Here is a 17804-nt window from a genome sequence, read left to right as displayed (position 1 = left end):
TAAGCCACATGCCGTAAAAATCGGTTATTCTATTAAGTTGCTTATAATTAGATAATCACAAGTAGAATTTTAATAAGCATTAGTTAGTAATTTTGGTAAAAATGATCGGTTATGATGCATTGGTGGGATTACTCTCCTCTTAACCAGAGTTACGGAGACATATAACTTTTATTTCTAAGCAGTAAAAAATCCATTACCAATCATATTAAACGATAGATTAGAGACATGTAATAAAAGAAAAATTGTAAGCTATGAATTATCTAATAACAGACAAGCGATGAAAGTTCGTAACTAATTTCGTTACGTTACGTTACGTTGTTGTTATAGTGATACTTTAGATTTTTATATTGACTTGTTCCTATCATAGTCATCAACAATCGGGAAGACTTAACATATAAATTATAAATTTAATTTTTAGCAAAAGACTTCAAAGTCAAGCCACATAATTTGGGCAAAGAAAATAATATTTTTCTAATAAATGGTTGTCCATACATTTTCAAATTCCTTCTCAATATTGCAATCTTTAAGAAAATTGTATAAATGGGTCAACTAATAAGCTTATTATTTGATTAAATAAACACCTCAATCTTTTAGATTTTAAAAGCCATGATTCACAAAACATTTTCTTTTTTATTCATAGCTATTTTTTTCTTAATTTTTTGTCTATCCTCAACAACATCCTCTACAAGATTATCACAAGGTTTATTAATCCCTTCACTCTATAATATAATTGTTTTTTCCCCTAAATTATTACTATTCATTTTATTATTAATTGTTGTTCTAACTCCCTGTGTTTTAACCATGATTTTTTTTTCAAATACTTTGAATTGTTAACTATAATGATTTATATTACATAATTCTTATATAATGTTTAGATATGCATGTAAATTTTATTTTCGTGGAGGGACACAAATTAAGNAAGTTATAAGCAGCCAAATCACATAATTAAAATAAAATGTCAGTCACACTAATAAACAAGCAATAAAGAAAATAGGATAAACCAAAATCATTTTTTGACTTTGGTAAAGGAATGACATTTCGGGATTTGCCGTTTTGGCACATCCCTCTTCATTTCTGTCTGGATGTGTTTCTAGGGAGCAGCGAGAGACACAAGTGAAGATTTAATACACGCTTCGAGTCTTGCGATAGCATCGAGTCTTAAAGTGAGACTCTTCGACTCCGATTTTCATGCAAACAAAGAAAAAGGAGAATGAAGGAGTTAGAACAATGATTTATCTTTTAATAACAACAAAAAAATTTACAAAATGCAATAAAAACTAGACCTCAATCAATATTCAACATGTATTTATGGTAGACAATGAGGTCACATAATGGTTAAACATATATTAGCAATTAAGCAAAGTTTGATAGTAACAAAATAATTTTTAACTCCAAGAATAAGTATTAAACACAACATAAGTTTTACTGTAACAAAAATTTCGTTTATCATTGAATAAAATATCACATCTTGCTCATTAATATGGGAGTTGAAAGAAAGGACCAAAACAGTGTGTTTAATGAGAAATTCAAACACGTAGCCTAATAAATTTTGTGAACCAAATTTCATAAATATTTAAACGAAAACGCAGCAAACGAGATGAAAACAAATTTTATGAAAATACATACAGATTTAGTCAGAGATGCTTCCAAACAAAACAGTGATAAACAACTGAATAATTTATAATTCAGAAGTAAAACTACTAAGTAAAACTCAACATACTCAAATAGAAAGATACATACGATGAACTACATAAACTCAAAACATTTTAATCACAAGGGCATAAACTTAAACCGAATAAGAGATCTTGAATCATGATTTTCGCTTTAACAAAATATTCACATAATAGTTTCGAGTTTAGGAGAGACTGACTGTTTGTGGGGCAGTGAACTGAGGGCGTTGTCGATCTAGTATTTCAAGATGAGCAAGGATGAACAACCTTTGCTAAAACTAAAACACGTATGAAAGTATTTCGAAGCTAGGCAACTAAGACTTTTTGTGCGTGTTCTTGCAAGTGTTCTGGCCTTTGAGAAAGGTGAAAAATTTCCAAATGTTCAAAGGTCCTTTTGGCTGAGCGTTTGAGATGTATTTATAGGCCAAAACTCAGATTAAGATATGTTTGAGCGGGAGTTTGAACATGGCTGTTTGAATTCAAAATGACCATTCACAATAATCCAAAATAAAGCCAAAGAGATGCTGAAATCTCTCTGTATTCCAGGTCTACATATTTCATAATAGGCTAAGGATTTGAAATCTTTTGAGTGCTCAAAGAGAAAAAGTTGCCTTGATAGAGAAAGATGTTGAAAAAAAAATACAAAGAGTGAGAAGAGTTTCACCAAAATAGAGAAACCAAAATATGTCCATGTTGAAAGCTAAATGGAGCTTTGCACGTAAATGGAAAAGGAGAAAGTGACGTTTTGGAGAGAAGTGTGGCTGATGAGTTTAGAATAATATTAGGGTTGAAGATTTTCTGATATATTTTAAATGGGCTAGCGAATTTGGGCCTATTTTGGACAGATTTGACATAAAAACCCGGGCTGAATATTTGGTCCGATTAGAATTCGATTAGGCCCAATTTTATGGTCCTTTTCTTTCTTATATCAATTCTTTTGAGCTTCTAACTAGTATAAATACATTATATAAAAATTTTAGTAAGGACGAAACTTGAAATAAAGTAACGACAATCTATTTTAAAGAAGACGACAATAAAGTAATAATAGTAATGTCGAAAATAAAATATATAATTTTAAAATAGTGAAATGATAATACAAAGATGATAATCATAAAAATAATAAAAGTTAAAGTAGTATAGATAATTAAGATAGCAGTGGAGAAAAATGGAAAATAATAGCGAATTATAAAGTATTTGACTTATTAGCAACTTAGAAGCTCAACGAAATAAATTAGAAGAAAGGAGGGACAAAATTTGGTGTCAACAACCATCATCAAACCCTACTTTATGAGATTACACTAAACTTACATTGGATATATTTTTTTTTATTTCTATGTTTAGTTTGACTTCCTAATACTTTAAATCAAGTCACATAAATTAAAATGAAAAAAATTATATATTTATAACATAAATTTTCTTTGTTACAGCACGTAGGGCTATTATGGCTGATGATGATAATGGTGATTATCAGGATAATAATAATAATAATGATTATAATGATGCTAGCTCACCAGCAATACCACCTGGTAAACTTCTCCCATCTCAATTTTTTAGCTTGTTTAAAATATAAGCTTTGTTATTTTTATCGTTGTGATTTCTGATTAACTATATTTAATCTTTAATTCAAATTATATGTACAATTTTGATTCTTTTTATTATGATATTTATAAATTTAATAAATTCTTAAGTATTGAATTATTCAATTAGCTATGTGTTATGATAAAATCTATTTTCTTGTTTCATAATTGAGAATAATTAACTATATATTTATTCTATGCACGGGTCTTATTATCCTCCTTAACTATTTAAAATATCAAAATTATTATTTTATAACCATATTATATCAATATGAATTTCTGCACAACTTAATAATTTCTCACCAAGAAATATTCAGTGCTATTTTTATAAATATTTTAATTGAATTAGTGAGAAAAACATTGATAATTTTTTCATTCCGAAAATTTAGGAAAGCTTTTCAATATTTCGAGAATCTATATAATAAATTTAAATTACTTATCAAGTTAGATAAATTAATTTTATATGATTGAATTTAATTTAATTTTCTATGATAATAGAGTATGTTGGTATTCCAATGCGACCTCATTCCTCTAAACCAGATGATCATTCAGCAACTGATCAACACCCACCACCTGCTGTTATACACCCACCCCCTGGTAAAATTCTCTCCAATATCTATCTAATTTTTTTTCGATTTTTCACTCGATATCTCGTGTTTATATTAAAATCCGACTAAATATGAATTCACGCATTTATAGTCTCATTCTTTTCGTATGGCTCTCCAATAACTGAAAGGACAGGACGGGACGGGACCTTAGTGGAATATTCTTAAAAAAAATATATATATATATACATATTAATTTAAATATAAAACTTACTAATTAAAAATCTCAAGATTTTATAAGTAATTGTTTTTGTGAGAAGATATATCATATATGAGCAGGGACGGAATTAAGTGGGGGTTCGTTGACTCTGTATTTGTATTAGAAAATTAAATAAATAAATAAATAAATATATATATATATATATTGACTATACTACCTTGTGAACCCCCTAACAAAACTGATTGACAGTTCAATGGCTAAAAAAGGTCGTGGAAATGTTTTTCACGCTAGAGTTGTGGGTTTGAACCCTACTATCAACAAAAAATATATTATTATAATTGTTAACTTGTTATTTTGCAGCAACCTCAACGGCATGCAGTGGAATGAATCGACAAGAATTAGAAAATTGCATACGTCGTCAAGTAAACAGGGATCTGTGCAAGAATTATAACATATGTTAAAATGATCAATAAATTATGTAGTATTATTATTATCAATGTTTTAGATAATTAATTAATTAATTAATTAGATGGTTTATAAACTTTAGAACTCCACTATGTACTGGATGGGTACATTTTATTTCATTAAATTCTCTCAAAAGAGGATACAACACAAAATATTTCAATTTTTTCTATTGTGAATGGTCCTTTTTATACTCTTCTGTCTCAAAATACTTGTTGTATTTATTTAAAATATTTGTTATTTTAGAAGTTTAAAATAAATTTATTTTTTTCCTCAGGTTAATTGTTTTTAATTGTACTTGTTCTTAAAGACTATAAAGACTTTAATTATGACATATAAATAAAGTAAATATATTCAATGAAGAAAGACTATATTTTACAATATAAATAAGAATAAAATAGTTAAACACTCTCCTACTTGATGTTTTACTTTATGAGGTGGGTAAATAAAAAAATGAGTATTTTTTTTTTTTTAATGACAGAGCAAGTATTTCAAAATATTACATAGATATCGAAATTTTATAAGACTCTACCAGACGTATTCAATTCAAGACAAACAACCCTTTATTTTTGGAGAATGTATCTTGACGGTGAAGTTGAGTTAAAAAAAACTTGACGAATTCAATTTTTAGGTTCTTTTTATTCTTTTCGTTGAACATGTTGAACTTTTGAAATCATAGATTATATATATATATATATATATATATACACACTCACACGCACTTTGTACTAAAAATACTAGAATCAATTCAATATATTCATAATATCGTACCTCATCTACTTTATTATTAGTTTTAATATACATATTTAATTTAGCTATATTAATATAATAACAAAAGAGAGTAGGAATTTCAGTTGTATCAAATATAACGCAAAAAAGGAATTAAAATGCAAAAATTGATACTCCTTTGTTTCAAATTATGTGAATTTGAATATGAAAAATTTAAATTATTTGAAATGAATTTATATTTTTGAATTATATAAAATATACTATATATCAAATAATCTATAATTTAAAATATTTTTAAAAATATATATTTTAAAAAAAAAAAACTTATTTGCATTTTGAAATATGAAAATGTCACATATATGAACAAGTACAAGACATGCCGATGCGAGCCATTACTCTACAAAATTAGTATAGCTCACAAACGAGCACATTAATATAGTCTTGAACTAAATAGACGAAGATGGAAAGATCTGAGTTTTGTTATTATAAAATCTCCGATAACAAGAATGATTGTTAGCTGCGAAAATCGGAAACAATTGTATCTTTGTGGGCCCAATTGTAATATAACTGGAGCTAAACTACACAACTTGAGAAGACCGCTATAAGTTGACCAAATCAACTGTCATGAAGACTCCATAGGACTTAGGAGTACTTTTTTTTTAATTATTTGTCAATAAAATAATAATTTTTATTATTTTATGTTTTATGAATATGATTGTCACGATCCAAACTGTCGTGATTGACATCCACACTAACCTTTCGGTGGAAGAGAAAAAAGAAATTAGGCAAGGGTTTGATTTGTTGCAAAGAGGAGAGTGGGTTGAAGAAGAAGGAGAAGGAAAAAAAGTATATGATGGGTGATTTCGAAGAAAATAAAAGAAAATGGATGTGGGTGATTTTGTTGGAGAATAAGAGAAGAAAGTTTAGGGTTATGGGTGGGAAGAGTGGTGGAGAAGAAGAGAAATTGGAGTGGGGACGGGTGGGGTGGGGTAGGGTGGGAGAGGGTTAATGAAAAAATAATTTTTTTAATTAAAAAAAATATTGTTTTCCAAAAAAAATAAATTTAAATAGAAAATAGTGTATTGACGCATTTGGAAGTGAGTGCATTTACACATTTTTCCAATTCAACAATATTTATGTCACATAGGTTTGGTCAATGGTTAGAGGGGTTTCAAATATTGTTTTTTAATAAGTTTAAGGATTCAATTGACAAAATATAAAGTAAGAGGGTTCAGAATACAAACGCATACAAGTATAAAGGTCCATCATACCATTTCGCCTTTTTAAAAAAAAAACTCAACTCTCTAAACTAAGTAAAAAAAAAATAGAAAGAAAAAACGTTATTGATTTCTAAAATTTGGCCAAATAAATTATAAAATCACTTTACCTTGATATATTCTACATGTTCTTGCAAAAAAAAAAAAGAAGCTAATTGACTGATGACTAGTTCAACATATCAGCATAAGAAGACTTAAAGAGTAGACCAAAGTGTCATGAATGTTGCGGTGCAGCGAATGAGGTTGTTTCTTTCTTAATCATATGTTTTGATTTTGAATTTTAGATATTAACTTTTTTTTTATAAAAAGTGTTTTTTTCCGAATGAGGCAGCCTACCCAATACAAATTTGAATCAGTCAAACTTTAATATAGATACTGAACCGTAAATGAAAAAACAAAAACTGAAGTGTCATAAATGTTTAGTCCAAGGAAGACTTCAAAAGTCAAGAACCATAAAGTGGGTTATAAACGAAGTGGGAATTTTCTACTACCTAAAGGATTTAGTCAACACGTTTGAATTATTTATTTTTTTCTTGAGGAAATTTTTATATAAGATTATTATTGATTAAACGAAAAAACACAACATATTATTTCTCTCTTCCTCCATAGCTTTTTGAAACCATGAATTACAAAGCATTCACTTTGATATGGTTTGTATTAATTTTTTGTCTATCGTCAACAAGGGCCTCTCGAAGAATATTATCAGGTTTTATCTCTTTGCTTTTCTAATTGATATATTAAATATGATAATTAGAAAAAATAGTTATTTATTGTTTATAGAATAATAATTCTTTTTTATTGATAAAAGCATAAAGATCATTTCTATTATAAGGTGGAGAGTTTGATTTTTCCAATCGACCTATTCGCATAAATAAAACTCTTTTTAAAAAATTATATATTTATCCCTTCACTTTAATGTATTTTAATTTCCCCCCCTTAATTTTCAGTTGAAGGAAGTAAACAAATTCATTAGTTTAAGATATAGCATGTTGACTGTTGAGAATTCTAATTAGTACGATGGCATCTAATTTGGACTAATAAACAGCTTTTTGTTGTAAAACTAAAGCAAAATAAGATAAGAAATATAGAAGATGAAAGCAATAAAAATAGGAAGAGAAATATAAAAGATGAAAGCAATAGAAATATTGTTATATAATATTTTATAACAATTTTCTTTTTCATTTCCTTTTTTGCTTTATTCTTGTTTTCTTATTCTGTTTATTGTAAAGGATTTTACTTTTAATTTGAGGTATCGAGTTTTAGTTTTCAATATGAAAAAATGCCTCCGAAAAGCTTTTTTTCCTTAAATAAGTCATGTATGACACAAATTCAATTTTTTCCAAAAACACATTTGAAATTATAGTCAAGCATAAACCATTACTCTAAATCAACAAGTCTTTTTAAATTAATTAGTCTAAAACAAATTGCTATTATATATATATATATATAACACTTTCAATAAAAATACTTTTTAAAATAAATAATTTTTCAAACTTGATCAAACAGATTATAAAAGTATAAACAATTAGGCTATTGAAAATAAAGTGGATACCAAATTTGGACAGATTAAAAAAATTATTTTTTATTCATCAATTTGACCAAATGGGAAGAAAATTCAAAGACAAGTAGGTAGTGCCACTAAATTCTATGTGTTTTTACAATCAAATTATTTATATTCGAGATAAATTGATTATTATGATACCATAATATATATAAACTCTATTTTAATAACAGGTCCGGGAAATAGTAAAATGCCATCACTACCTCACCGACCTAAAGCAGATGGATCAGCAACTACCCAACCATCGCCTGGTAAATTTTTGTTTGAACCTTTTCTCAATTTACGTGTCACAAATCAAAATTTGAAAATCAAATATTTTAATTTTAATTTTAAGTTTTAAAACTTCGCAACCCCTAATGCGAACTACTATATATTAATAAGTGTGGCAAATTAGTTCATGCATATGTATAGTCTTGTTTTCATTTAACTGCATGATTTTTCTTTCAAATGAGTAGATTTTTATTTTTTATCATTTAAATAAGTTGAATTTTAATTTTTGCATTTATAACATGATAAAAGTTATTTAAGAGCGCGAAACATAACTTATAAACTATTATTATGTACAAATATGAATTTATATCTTGCGATTTTTTATTTTTTTTACCTTGAGGGACAACGATTAAAGACCGGCACAAAATACAAGGAAAAATGCAAATGACCCTTTTTAATTTACGTAATGATATTTGATTAGTGTGAATTTGTTACTGTGCTATTGAATCCATGGAAGCTTGTTCTTCCATGGATATGAATGTATGAATAGCTCTGTTGCGGAAGAAAAGAATTTTTATTATCAAAGTGTTAAAACTACAATAATGAAGGAATTCATCCTTTTATAGACCACCTACAGATCACACTTTTCACGTGCTACATAGAGTTGGTTACATAACAACCTAACATAATTTGTAACTAACTTGATTCTAGTAGCTTCTAGAATCTTCAATATTCCCTCTCAAGCTTTAGTCTGAGTATATGTTGAAGACTCCAAGCTTGGATAACAACATATGATGAATAGCTGCTCCTAGGCCTTTTGTTAGTATGTCTGCTGGTTGTTGCTTAGTGTTAATGTATGTAGGTAGTATCAGTTCATTCTTGATACTTTCCCTTATAAAATGGCAGTCCATTTCAATATACTTGGTCCTCTCATGGAAGATGGGATTAGCAGCTATCTGAAGTGCTGCTTTGCTGTCACAGTATAGCTTGACAGGAGTAGTGACATTCATATTCAGTTCCTTCAGCAGACCAACTAGCCAAGTAACCTCAACAACCACACCAACCATGCTCCTGTACTCAGCCTCTACAGAACTCCTGCTCACTGTGTGTTGCTTCTTTAATTTCCAAGATATGAGTGAATCTCCTAGCTTAACCAGATATCCAATCACAGACCTTCTTGTGTTGGGACAAGCAGCCCAATCTACATCACAAAATGCTTCAAGTTGCAAACTCATTTTGCTGCTCATCAGTATGCATTGACCAGGACTACTCTTGATGTATTTAATCACCCTCATGGCTGCTTCCCAATGCGACTTCTTAGGATGCTGCATGAATTGTGACAGGACCTGGACTGCAAAGCTAATGTCAAGTCTGGTAATGGTAAGGTATAAGAGTCTCCCAACCAGCCTTTGATAGGCTGTGATATCCTTGTGTATAGGATCAGTGTTATCTCCAATTAATTCATCATACTCCACAGTAGTCAGCTTCACATTTGCCTCCAAAGGTGTGTTTACTGGTTTGCACCAATAAGACCAGTGTCTGCAATCAATTCAAGAGCATACTTTCTTTGATTAAGTAATATACCATACTTGGACCTCATAATTTCAATGCCTAGAAAGAATTTGAGATCACCAAGATCCTTCATTTTGAACTTGTTGTGAAGTGAGTCTTTCAGCTCCTGTATCAACTTGCTGTTGTTTCCTGTTAATAACAAATCATCTACATAAATGAGGATTACAAATATATCTTGTCCATCCCTCTTTGTGAAAAGAGAGTGATCATATGAACTTTGAGAGTAACCATTAGCTAAAAGAACTTCTGTGAGTTTTTGGTTCCATTGTCTTGATGCTTGCTTCAATCCATACAAAGATTTAAGCAACTTGCACACCTTATATTCCCCTTGTTTTTGAAAACCTTGTGGCATTTCCATATAGACATCCTCATTAAGATCTCCTTGCAAAAATGCATTATGCACATCCATTTGATAGAGGGGCCAATTTTGAGAGGCTGCCACACTAATGGTGGTTCTAACTGTGACAATTTTTGCTACATGTGAGAAGGTTTCATGGTAGTCTAGGCCCTCCTGTTGACTATAACCTTTAGCAACCAATCTTGCCTTGTACCTTTCAATTTGTCCATTAGCTTGAAGCTTAACTTTATATACCCATTTGGACCCAATGGTCTTCTTTCCAGGTGGGAGATCAACCACAGTCCAAGTTCCATTTTGCTCTAAGGCAGTGATTTCATCTTGTATAGCTAGAATCCATTATTTACTTTCAGATGCCTCCTTGAAAGTATGAGGTTCAGATACTGATGACAGTGTTGTCAGGAAGGACTTATAGGAAGGACTGATCATTGAATAAGTTACATAGTTGGTAATGGGATAAGGAATATCCTTATGAGCTAGCTTTGAGGACTTCGAAACCAGATAAGGTCTGATAGACCTGTTTGGTCTGGCATGTGGAGGTGCAGTGATCACAACAATATGAGTAGCTTCACTGGATGCTTCATTAATTAATGCCTCATTTGGTATACTATCTTCTTTAGCAGCTAGAGAATCTGTAGCTTCATTTGGAACATCATGCATAATATCTCCTGGATCAGCATGAGGCAAATGAACATGTTCATCAGCACTAAATGTCTGCAACCAAGATAAGTCAGTTGCTTCAAAATGCTGAGGAGTCAAGCTTGTCTTGAAAGGAAACTGGTCTTCTATAAATGTGACATCCCTGCTGACCTGGAAGGAATTTGACTCAAAATCCAGCACTCTATATCCCTTTTGTGTTTCTGCACACCCCATGGAAACTCATTTCTTTGCTCTCGCACCAAACTTATCAGACCTAGGAAGTATAGACATAAAACAAAGGCAACCAAACACTTTCAAGTGGTCCAGTTGTGGTGCAGTACCATAGAGCATTTCATGTGGAGATTTCTTCTGCAATACTAATGAGGGTGTTCTGTTTATCAAGTAAACTGCAGCCTTTACACAGTGTCCCCAATAAGAAATAGGAATGTTAGCATGGATTCTGAGGGCTCTGGCAGCGTTTAGTATGTATCTGTGCTTTCTTTCTACCACCACATTTTGTTGTGGTGTTTAGGCACAAGAAATTTGATGCACAATGCCAAGAGAACCAAACAACTCNCAGTACCATAGAGCATTTCATGTGGAGATTTCTTCTGCAATACTAATGAGGGTGTTATATTTATCAAGTAGACTGCAGCCTTTACACAGTGTCCCCAATAAGAAATAGGAATGTTAGCATGGATTATGAGGGCTCTGATAATGTTTAGTATGTCTCTGTGCTTTGTTTCTACCGCCCCATTTTGTTGGGGTGTGTAGGCATAAAAACTTTGATGCACAATGCCAAGATAACCAAACAACTCATGATATTTTGAATTCATAAACTCTGTCCCATTATCAGATCTCAACACCTTCACCTTCAGGCCAAACTGAGTGTTTATCATTAACAAAAAATCTTTGAGTACATAGTACACTTCAGTTTTAGACTGAATCAAGCATGCCCAAGTAAACCTACATAATCATCTACAATGGTAACAAAGTATTGTTTCCTATCATAAGTGGGAGTCTTATAAGGACCCCATACATCTACATGAATTAATTGGAAAATAGTGCTAGAACTATGAATATTATCATGAAAGGCAGGTCTACTTTGTTTTGCTTGAGGACATGTATGACAACATGGTAAATGAGTCAAGTTGTCCTTGATAGCTAAAATATGTTGCATAGCAGCAAGAGAAGGATGACCAAGTCTGAAATGCCATAATGACGTAGTAGTATTGTTATCTCTTATGGTAGCATTGACTACAGCTTTAACTGAATTGTTTAACAAGTATAGTCCATCATGTTCTCTACTAATCCCAATCACTTTGCCATTTGAGAGAGCCTGCATCACACAAAAATTAGGAAAGAAACTGATACTACACAGCAGGTCTTTAGTCAACCTTGCAACTGACAACAAGTTAAACTTGAAGTCAGGTATATGTAATACATTCGTCACCTTATAACAACCCATAATAACAGTATTCCCAGTGTTCATAATATGAGCTCTATTTCCTATTGGAAGCTGGACAATATTGGACTTCTGATCACTTAGACTACTGAATTCAGCTAGTATTTGTTTACATGATGTAATGTGGTGGGTGGCATCCGAATCAATTATCCAATGATGATCATAAGCATTAGATGACAAAGACACATTACCTGCCAGATTTGCCTTGCAATCATTGTTATCACCAGCACATGCACAACTGGTGTTGCTGTGTCTGAGATTCCTCACATGATTGTATTCCTCCTCAGTGAGCTCAATATTCTGTCTATCAGTAGCAGCATGGTTTGCATAGGATTTGAATCCTGAATCAGCATGCTGATTGTGGTTGAAGTTGTTGAACCTGTGACTATTTCCATTGTTATTATTGTGAGAATCATCATAACCTTTGAATCTTGTGTTGTTACCATAAGCATTTTCTTGTCCCTGCTTCCTCTTGCTTTTGAACTCTGTAGGATATCCAACGACCCTATAGCAATCTTTAGTGAGATGATTTTTGTAACCACAATGCTCACAAGCAGTATCAAAGAGCTTCATTCCCTTAAAACCTTGTTTCTTGTTAACCATCATTGTTAGAGGCTCCTTGTTGACATCCATAACACCTAGTATCCTCTGACTTTCTTCATGTATTACAGTGGCATACGCCTGATTAATAGTAGGAACAACTACTTTAAGCAAGATATCACTTCTAACATGGCTATATGATTCATTGAGGCCCATGAGGAACATTAACAGCCTCTGCTAACTTAAGTGTTCAATATAGGGCTTAGCCTCATCACAATTACACAGAGGAGCTGGTACTAAGACATCTAATTCATCCCATAGATTCCTCAATTTCGAATAATAGGTTGTAACAGAGTCAGTTCCTTGTTTTAGAGAAGAAACTTCTGCCCATAACTAATACACTCTAGTGAGATTAGATTTGTCAAACCTTTCCTTGAAGTCGTCCCATACACGCTTGGCATTTGAGGCATAAACAATTGTTGTGAGTAATTCCTGAGCCACAGTGCTACTGATCCATGAGAGCACCACAGCATTACATCTTTCCCACTGAGTTGGTAGATCCCCTTTGTACGAACTCTTTAGACAAGTTCCATCTACAAAGCAAAGTTTATTCTTAACCAATAGCGCAAGTCGTAACGACCTACTCCACAATCCATAGTTAGTTGGGCCTGTGAGTTTGATTGCAATCAAAGTTGTACCTAGCGTATCTGATGCATGAAGGTAGAGATGATGAGAGTGTTCAAGAGAAGCCACTGTTAGATCTGCCATAACAGAGGTTGTTTGATCTCCCATAACCAAATTTTATGCAGTGTGATCTGATCGTGAAACCAATACGCAGCTCGAGATTGAATCCCAATGTTGCTGCTCTGATACCATGTGAATTTGTTTCTGTGCTATTGAATCCATGGAAGCTTGTTCTTTCATGGATATGAATGTATGAATAGCTTTGTTGAGGAAGAAAAGAATTTTTATTATCAAAGTGTTAAAACTACAATAATGAAGGAATTCATCCTTTTATAGACCACCTACAGATCACACCTTTCACGTGCTACATAGAGTTGGTTACATAACAACCTAACAGAATTTGTAATTAACTTGATTCTAGTAGCTTCTAGAATCTTCAATAATTAGACACAATTTTTAAAGAATTTTTTTAAATGATATCAAATACTTTGTGGTCGTGAGTATGAATCACAATATTTGTGAATTATGATTATAAAAACTTGTCATTAAACGTCTAATGAGAAACTTATAATTTATTTTTAGAAGTAGAAAAGTGTCATTCTGTTTGATTTCGAAAAACAATAATCGTTTTTTTTTTAAATTAAAGTTGCAGAAAGAGGATTTATATCCTATGAGACAATAAAAAGAAATGAGGTATCCACCACACGCTGCAATTTTGGTGAAAGGTGTAAACGCACCATAGTACCCTAAATTGAAGTTATAACAGCAGATCAAGTCGCAGTTAGAATTTGAAATTTATGAATTCCAAATGTATTACTGAATTTTATAACTCGTTTAATTAGTTATTGGATTGACGGTAAATTGTAAACAATAAACTTCATTATTCAGTGAAAATTCATGTAATATTAATGAATGGTATATATTTATATCAAGGCCATTTAAAATCTTCTTCCTCCATCCCCTTTTTGCTATCCCTTTTTATATTTATTATTTTGCAATACTGAAAGTTCCCAAATTATGAGGAATAAAGAATGTAAATTTCTCAATTGCTTAAGTATACATTCATCGATTGTTTTTTAAATTTATTAGTAAATTTTATTTAGACGATATCCTAACTACGATTTGTTCTGATTGAGTCAATAGATTTTGAAGAGGCAAGAAAATACTTAACAAATTTCACAAATAAACTTATTTGCATTTTGAAATATGGAAATGTCACATTTACGAACAAGTACAGACATGCCGATGCGAGCCATTACTCTACAGAATTAGTATAGCTCGCAGACGAGCACATTAATAAAAACTTGAACTAAATAGACAAAGATGGAAAGATCAAAATTTTGTTATTATAAAGTCTCCGATAAAAAGAATGATTGTTAACCCGCGGAAATTGGAAACAATTGTATCTTTGTGGGCCCAATTGTAATATAATTGGAGCTAAACTACACAACTTGAGAAGACCGCTATAAGTTGACCAAATCAACTGTCATGAAGACTCCATAGGACTTAGGAGTACTTTCTTTTTTTTTTATTTGTCAATAACATAATAGAGTAATTTTTATTATATTATGTTTTTGAATATGATATGTTTAATATATCTTTAATTTAAGATTACAAAATTCAAAAACAAAATTGCTCTACTTATGAAAAATAATTTCTGCTGTTGTTTAGAAATTATTTTTAAAAAAAAAAAAACTCAACTCTCTAAATTAAGTTAAAAAAGTTGAAAGAAAAAAAAACATTATTAATTTCTAAAAAGTTGGCCAAACAAATTATAAAATCACTTTACTTTGATATATTGTACTTGTTCTTGAAAAAAAAAGGCTAATTGAGTATTGACTCGTTCAACATATCAGCATGGGAAGACTTAAGAGTAGACCAAAGTGTCATGAATCACAAAGGTTGCGGTGTAGTGAATGAGATTGTCTTGAGGTTTTGATTTTGGAATTCAAATATAGAAAAAACTTTGATAAAAAATATTTTTTCTTGAATGAGCCGACCTACACAATACAAACTTAAATTAGTCGAACTTTAATACAGATACTAAACCGTGAATGAAAAAACAAAAACTAAAGTGTCATAAATGTTTAGTCCAAGGAAGACTTCTGTCACGACCCAAAAATGGACGTGATGACACTCGTCTTAACCCACCAAGACAAGTCAGCCTAAAACTCAACCATTACAATAAAATGCGGATTTTTTTATAATAAACTCAAATATACCCCCAAAATCTGGTTGTCACGTCTACAAGCCTCTAAAGTATTATAATTGAATCAAAAGAAAAATACAAGTCTCATATGACATTGTTTCTAGAGTAGAACAAGATCATAAAGAGGAGTAAGAAGGATCGCTGAGAAGACAAACAACTACCTCACCAATCTCCCAGAAGCCTTGGAAAAGAAGAGAATGACAAGTACCACAAAAATCCAGGCTTGTAACATACAAAAATTTGTAGAAGCAAGGGGTGAGTACCAAACCACACGGTACTCAGCAAGTAAACCTCTAAACACGAGCAAGGGGATAGAATACAATTACTCCTTAAACCAGCCCAACCTAACAGTTCACAATTTACAAGCACATATCTCAACACCATTCTAACAATCATATATTCTCAACAACAAGCTCAATACTTATCAATTACCACCTCCACAACTACAACCTGCTTAGTATCAACCCAACATAACAGTTCACAGTTTACAAAGCACATAGCTCAACACAACACTCTAACAATTTCATATCCTCAACAACAACACTCTAACAATTGCATATCTTCAACAATAAGCCCAATATTCATCAGTCACAAGTTTCATAAAAAGGCACTCACAAGATCAGCAACACACAAGATCAAGTTCACCAATAATAAAGAAGTGTAATGCAATGAAATGCAATGTCAAGTATAGTGATGCATGTCTGACCTAATGATACACACCCGTTGTCTCTCAGTCCGGGACCCATGGGGGACATATCTGTCCATGCATCCATCGCGGCGCGCAATACGACCCTCGATAATAGTAACCATCGTGGCGCGCGATACGTCCCTCGAAATATAGTATTCGTCGCGGCGCGCGACACGTCCCTCGAAATATAGTATCCATCGCGGCGCGCGATACATCCCTCGAAATGGTACATCCTCTTTATTTTCTTATTCTTTCTCAATGCACATAACACTTGTCACAACCATGTCTCAGAACAATGCAAATGACATGTTCACACAAATAATGAAGAGATAACCATTTTCATAACATTGCACAATTCACAACAACACAATCAGGATACAACATCAACAATGATTCAACAAGCATTTCAAACAATTCTCAACACATCACACAAACAATTGATCACATTGCCTTTTATTATCCCTTTCTCATCATTATAATTAATCAATGTGGACAAGTCAACCCATCACCAAGCCTCATTACCCTAAACACATATTACAAGGAAATACATGAATTCCATACACTTAACAAGGGTTTAGAAATCCACTTGCCTCAAATAATCGAACAATCACTCCGGGACTTGAGCCTTCCCTTTTCGTTGAACTTCTAACTCAAAGCAATCTAGTCAAATAATTAACCACAATAAGATTTCAAAACTAACAACACCCATGCTACTATAGGTCTAACCTAGACCCAAAAACTCATCCCAAATCTATAATCAAGTTCTTAAATCTCGATGCCAATTAACATGTCAAACTCTTTCAATTTTCTCCAAATTTGAAGCGTAGGGTTAAGTCCCAACTTCTCCAATATCATAAATCTAAGGATATTCACAAAATACAATACCCCTAATATTTAATTATCTATTTCAATATGTCAAAAATATAGTTTATAATGTGACAATTATGGAAATATAAAAATCTGGAAAATATCAAAACTGGTTCGCTAACTCCTGAATCAACTGTAACCATTGAATCATTATTCCTAGTATTCACCATTTTCCTATCATTAGCCAATCACCATCGTTTCTCAATTCCAAAATCACTTTATACATATATATACCAATTTTCTTATTCCAAATCCCCTTTTTCCTCTTCAAAGCCAATATAAAGTAATACTAACAGTTATTATGATTACATAAATGGAATTTGGCCGTAATGATCACATGATTGCACGAAATCCAATTCTAATCCACTGTAACTTATAAATATACATATAATTAATCAAGTTTGCAATTTGATTCCCTTCTTACTCTTTCTCACACATTATTATAATGATAATAATACTTATAACTACATTTGACCTCAATACACATTTTCAATTGCATAATTAATGAATTTATGAATGTTACCTGATCGTGAA

At 31.6% G+C, this 17804-nt stretch overlaps 1 protein-coding gene across 1 annotated transcript; it reads left to right on the top strand.

The window, feature by feature from the left end:
* Nucleotides 1-496: 496 nt before the first annotated feature.
* On the top strand, nt 497-4479 carry LOC125852330 (uncharacterized). Its single transcript, XM_049532082.1, has 4 exons — nt 497-700; nt 3098-3196; nt 3746-3844; nt 4373-4479. The coding sequence occupies exons 1-4, from the start codon at nt 607-609 to the stop codon at nt 4471-4473; spliced, it is 393 nt and encodes a 130-aa protein (XP_049388039.1). The 5' UTR covers nt 497-606; the 3' UTR covers nt 4474-4479.
* The last annotated feature ends 13325 nt before the right edge of the window (nt 4480-17804 follow it).

The sequence above is a fragment of the Solanum stenotomum genome, unplaced genomic scaffold (genome assembly GCF_019186545.1).
Source record: "Solanum stenotomum isolate F172 unplaced genomic scaffold, ASM1918654v1 scaffold33904, whole genome shotgun sequence".
Taxonomy (NCBI): domain Eukaryota; kingdom Viridiplantae; phylum Streptophyta; class Magnoliopsida; order Solanales; family Solanaceae; genus Solanum; species Solanum stenotomum.
The sequence above is the reverse complement of the archived record's forward strand: the minus strand, read 5'-3'. Positions and strand labels throughout refer to the sequence as shown.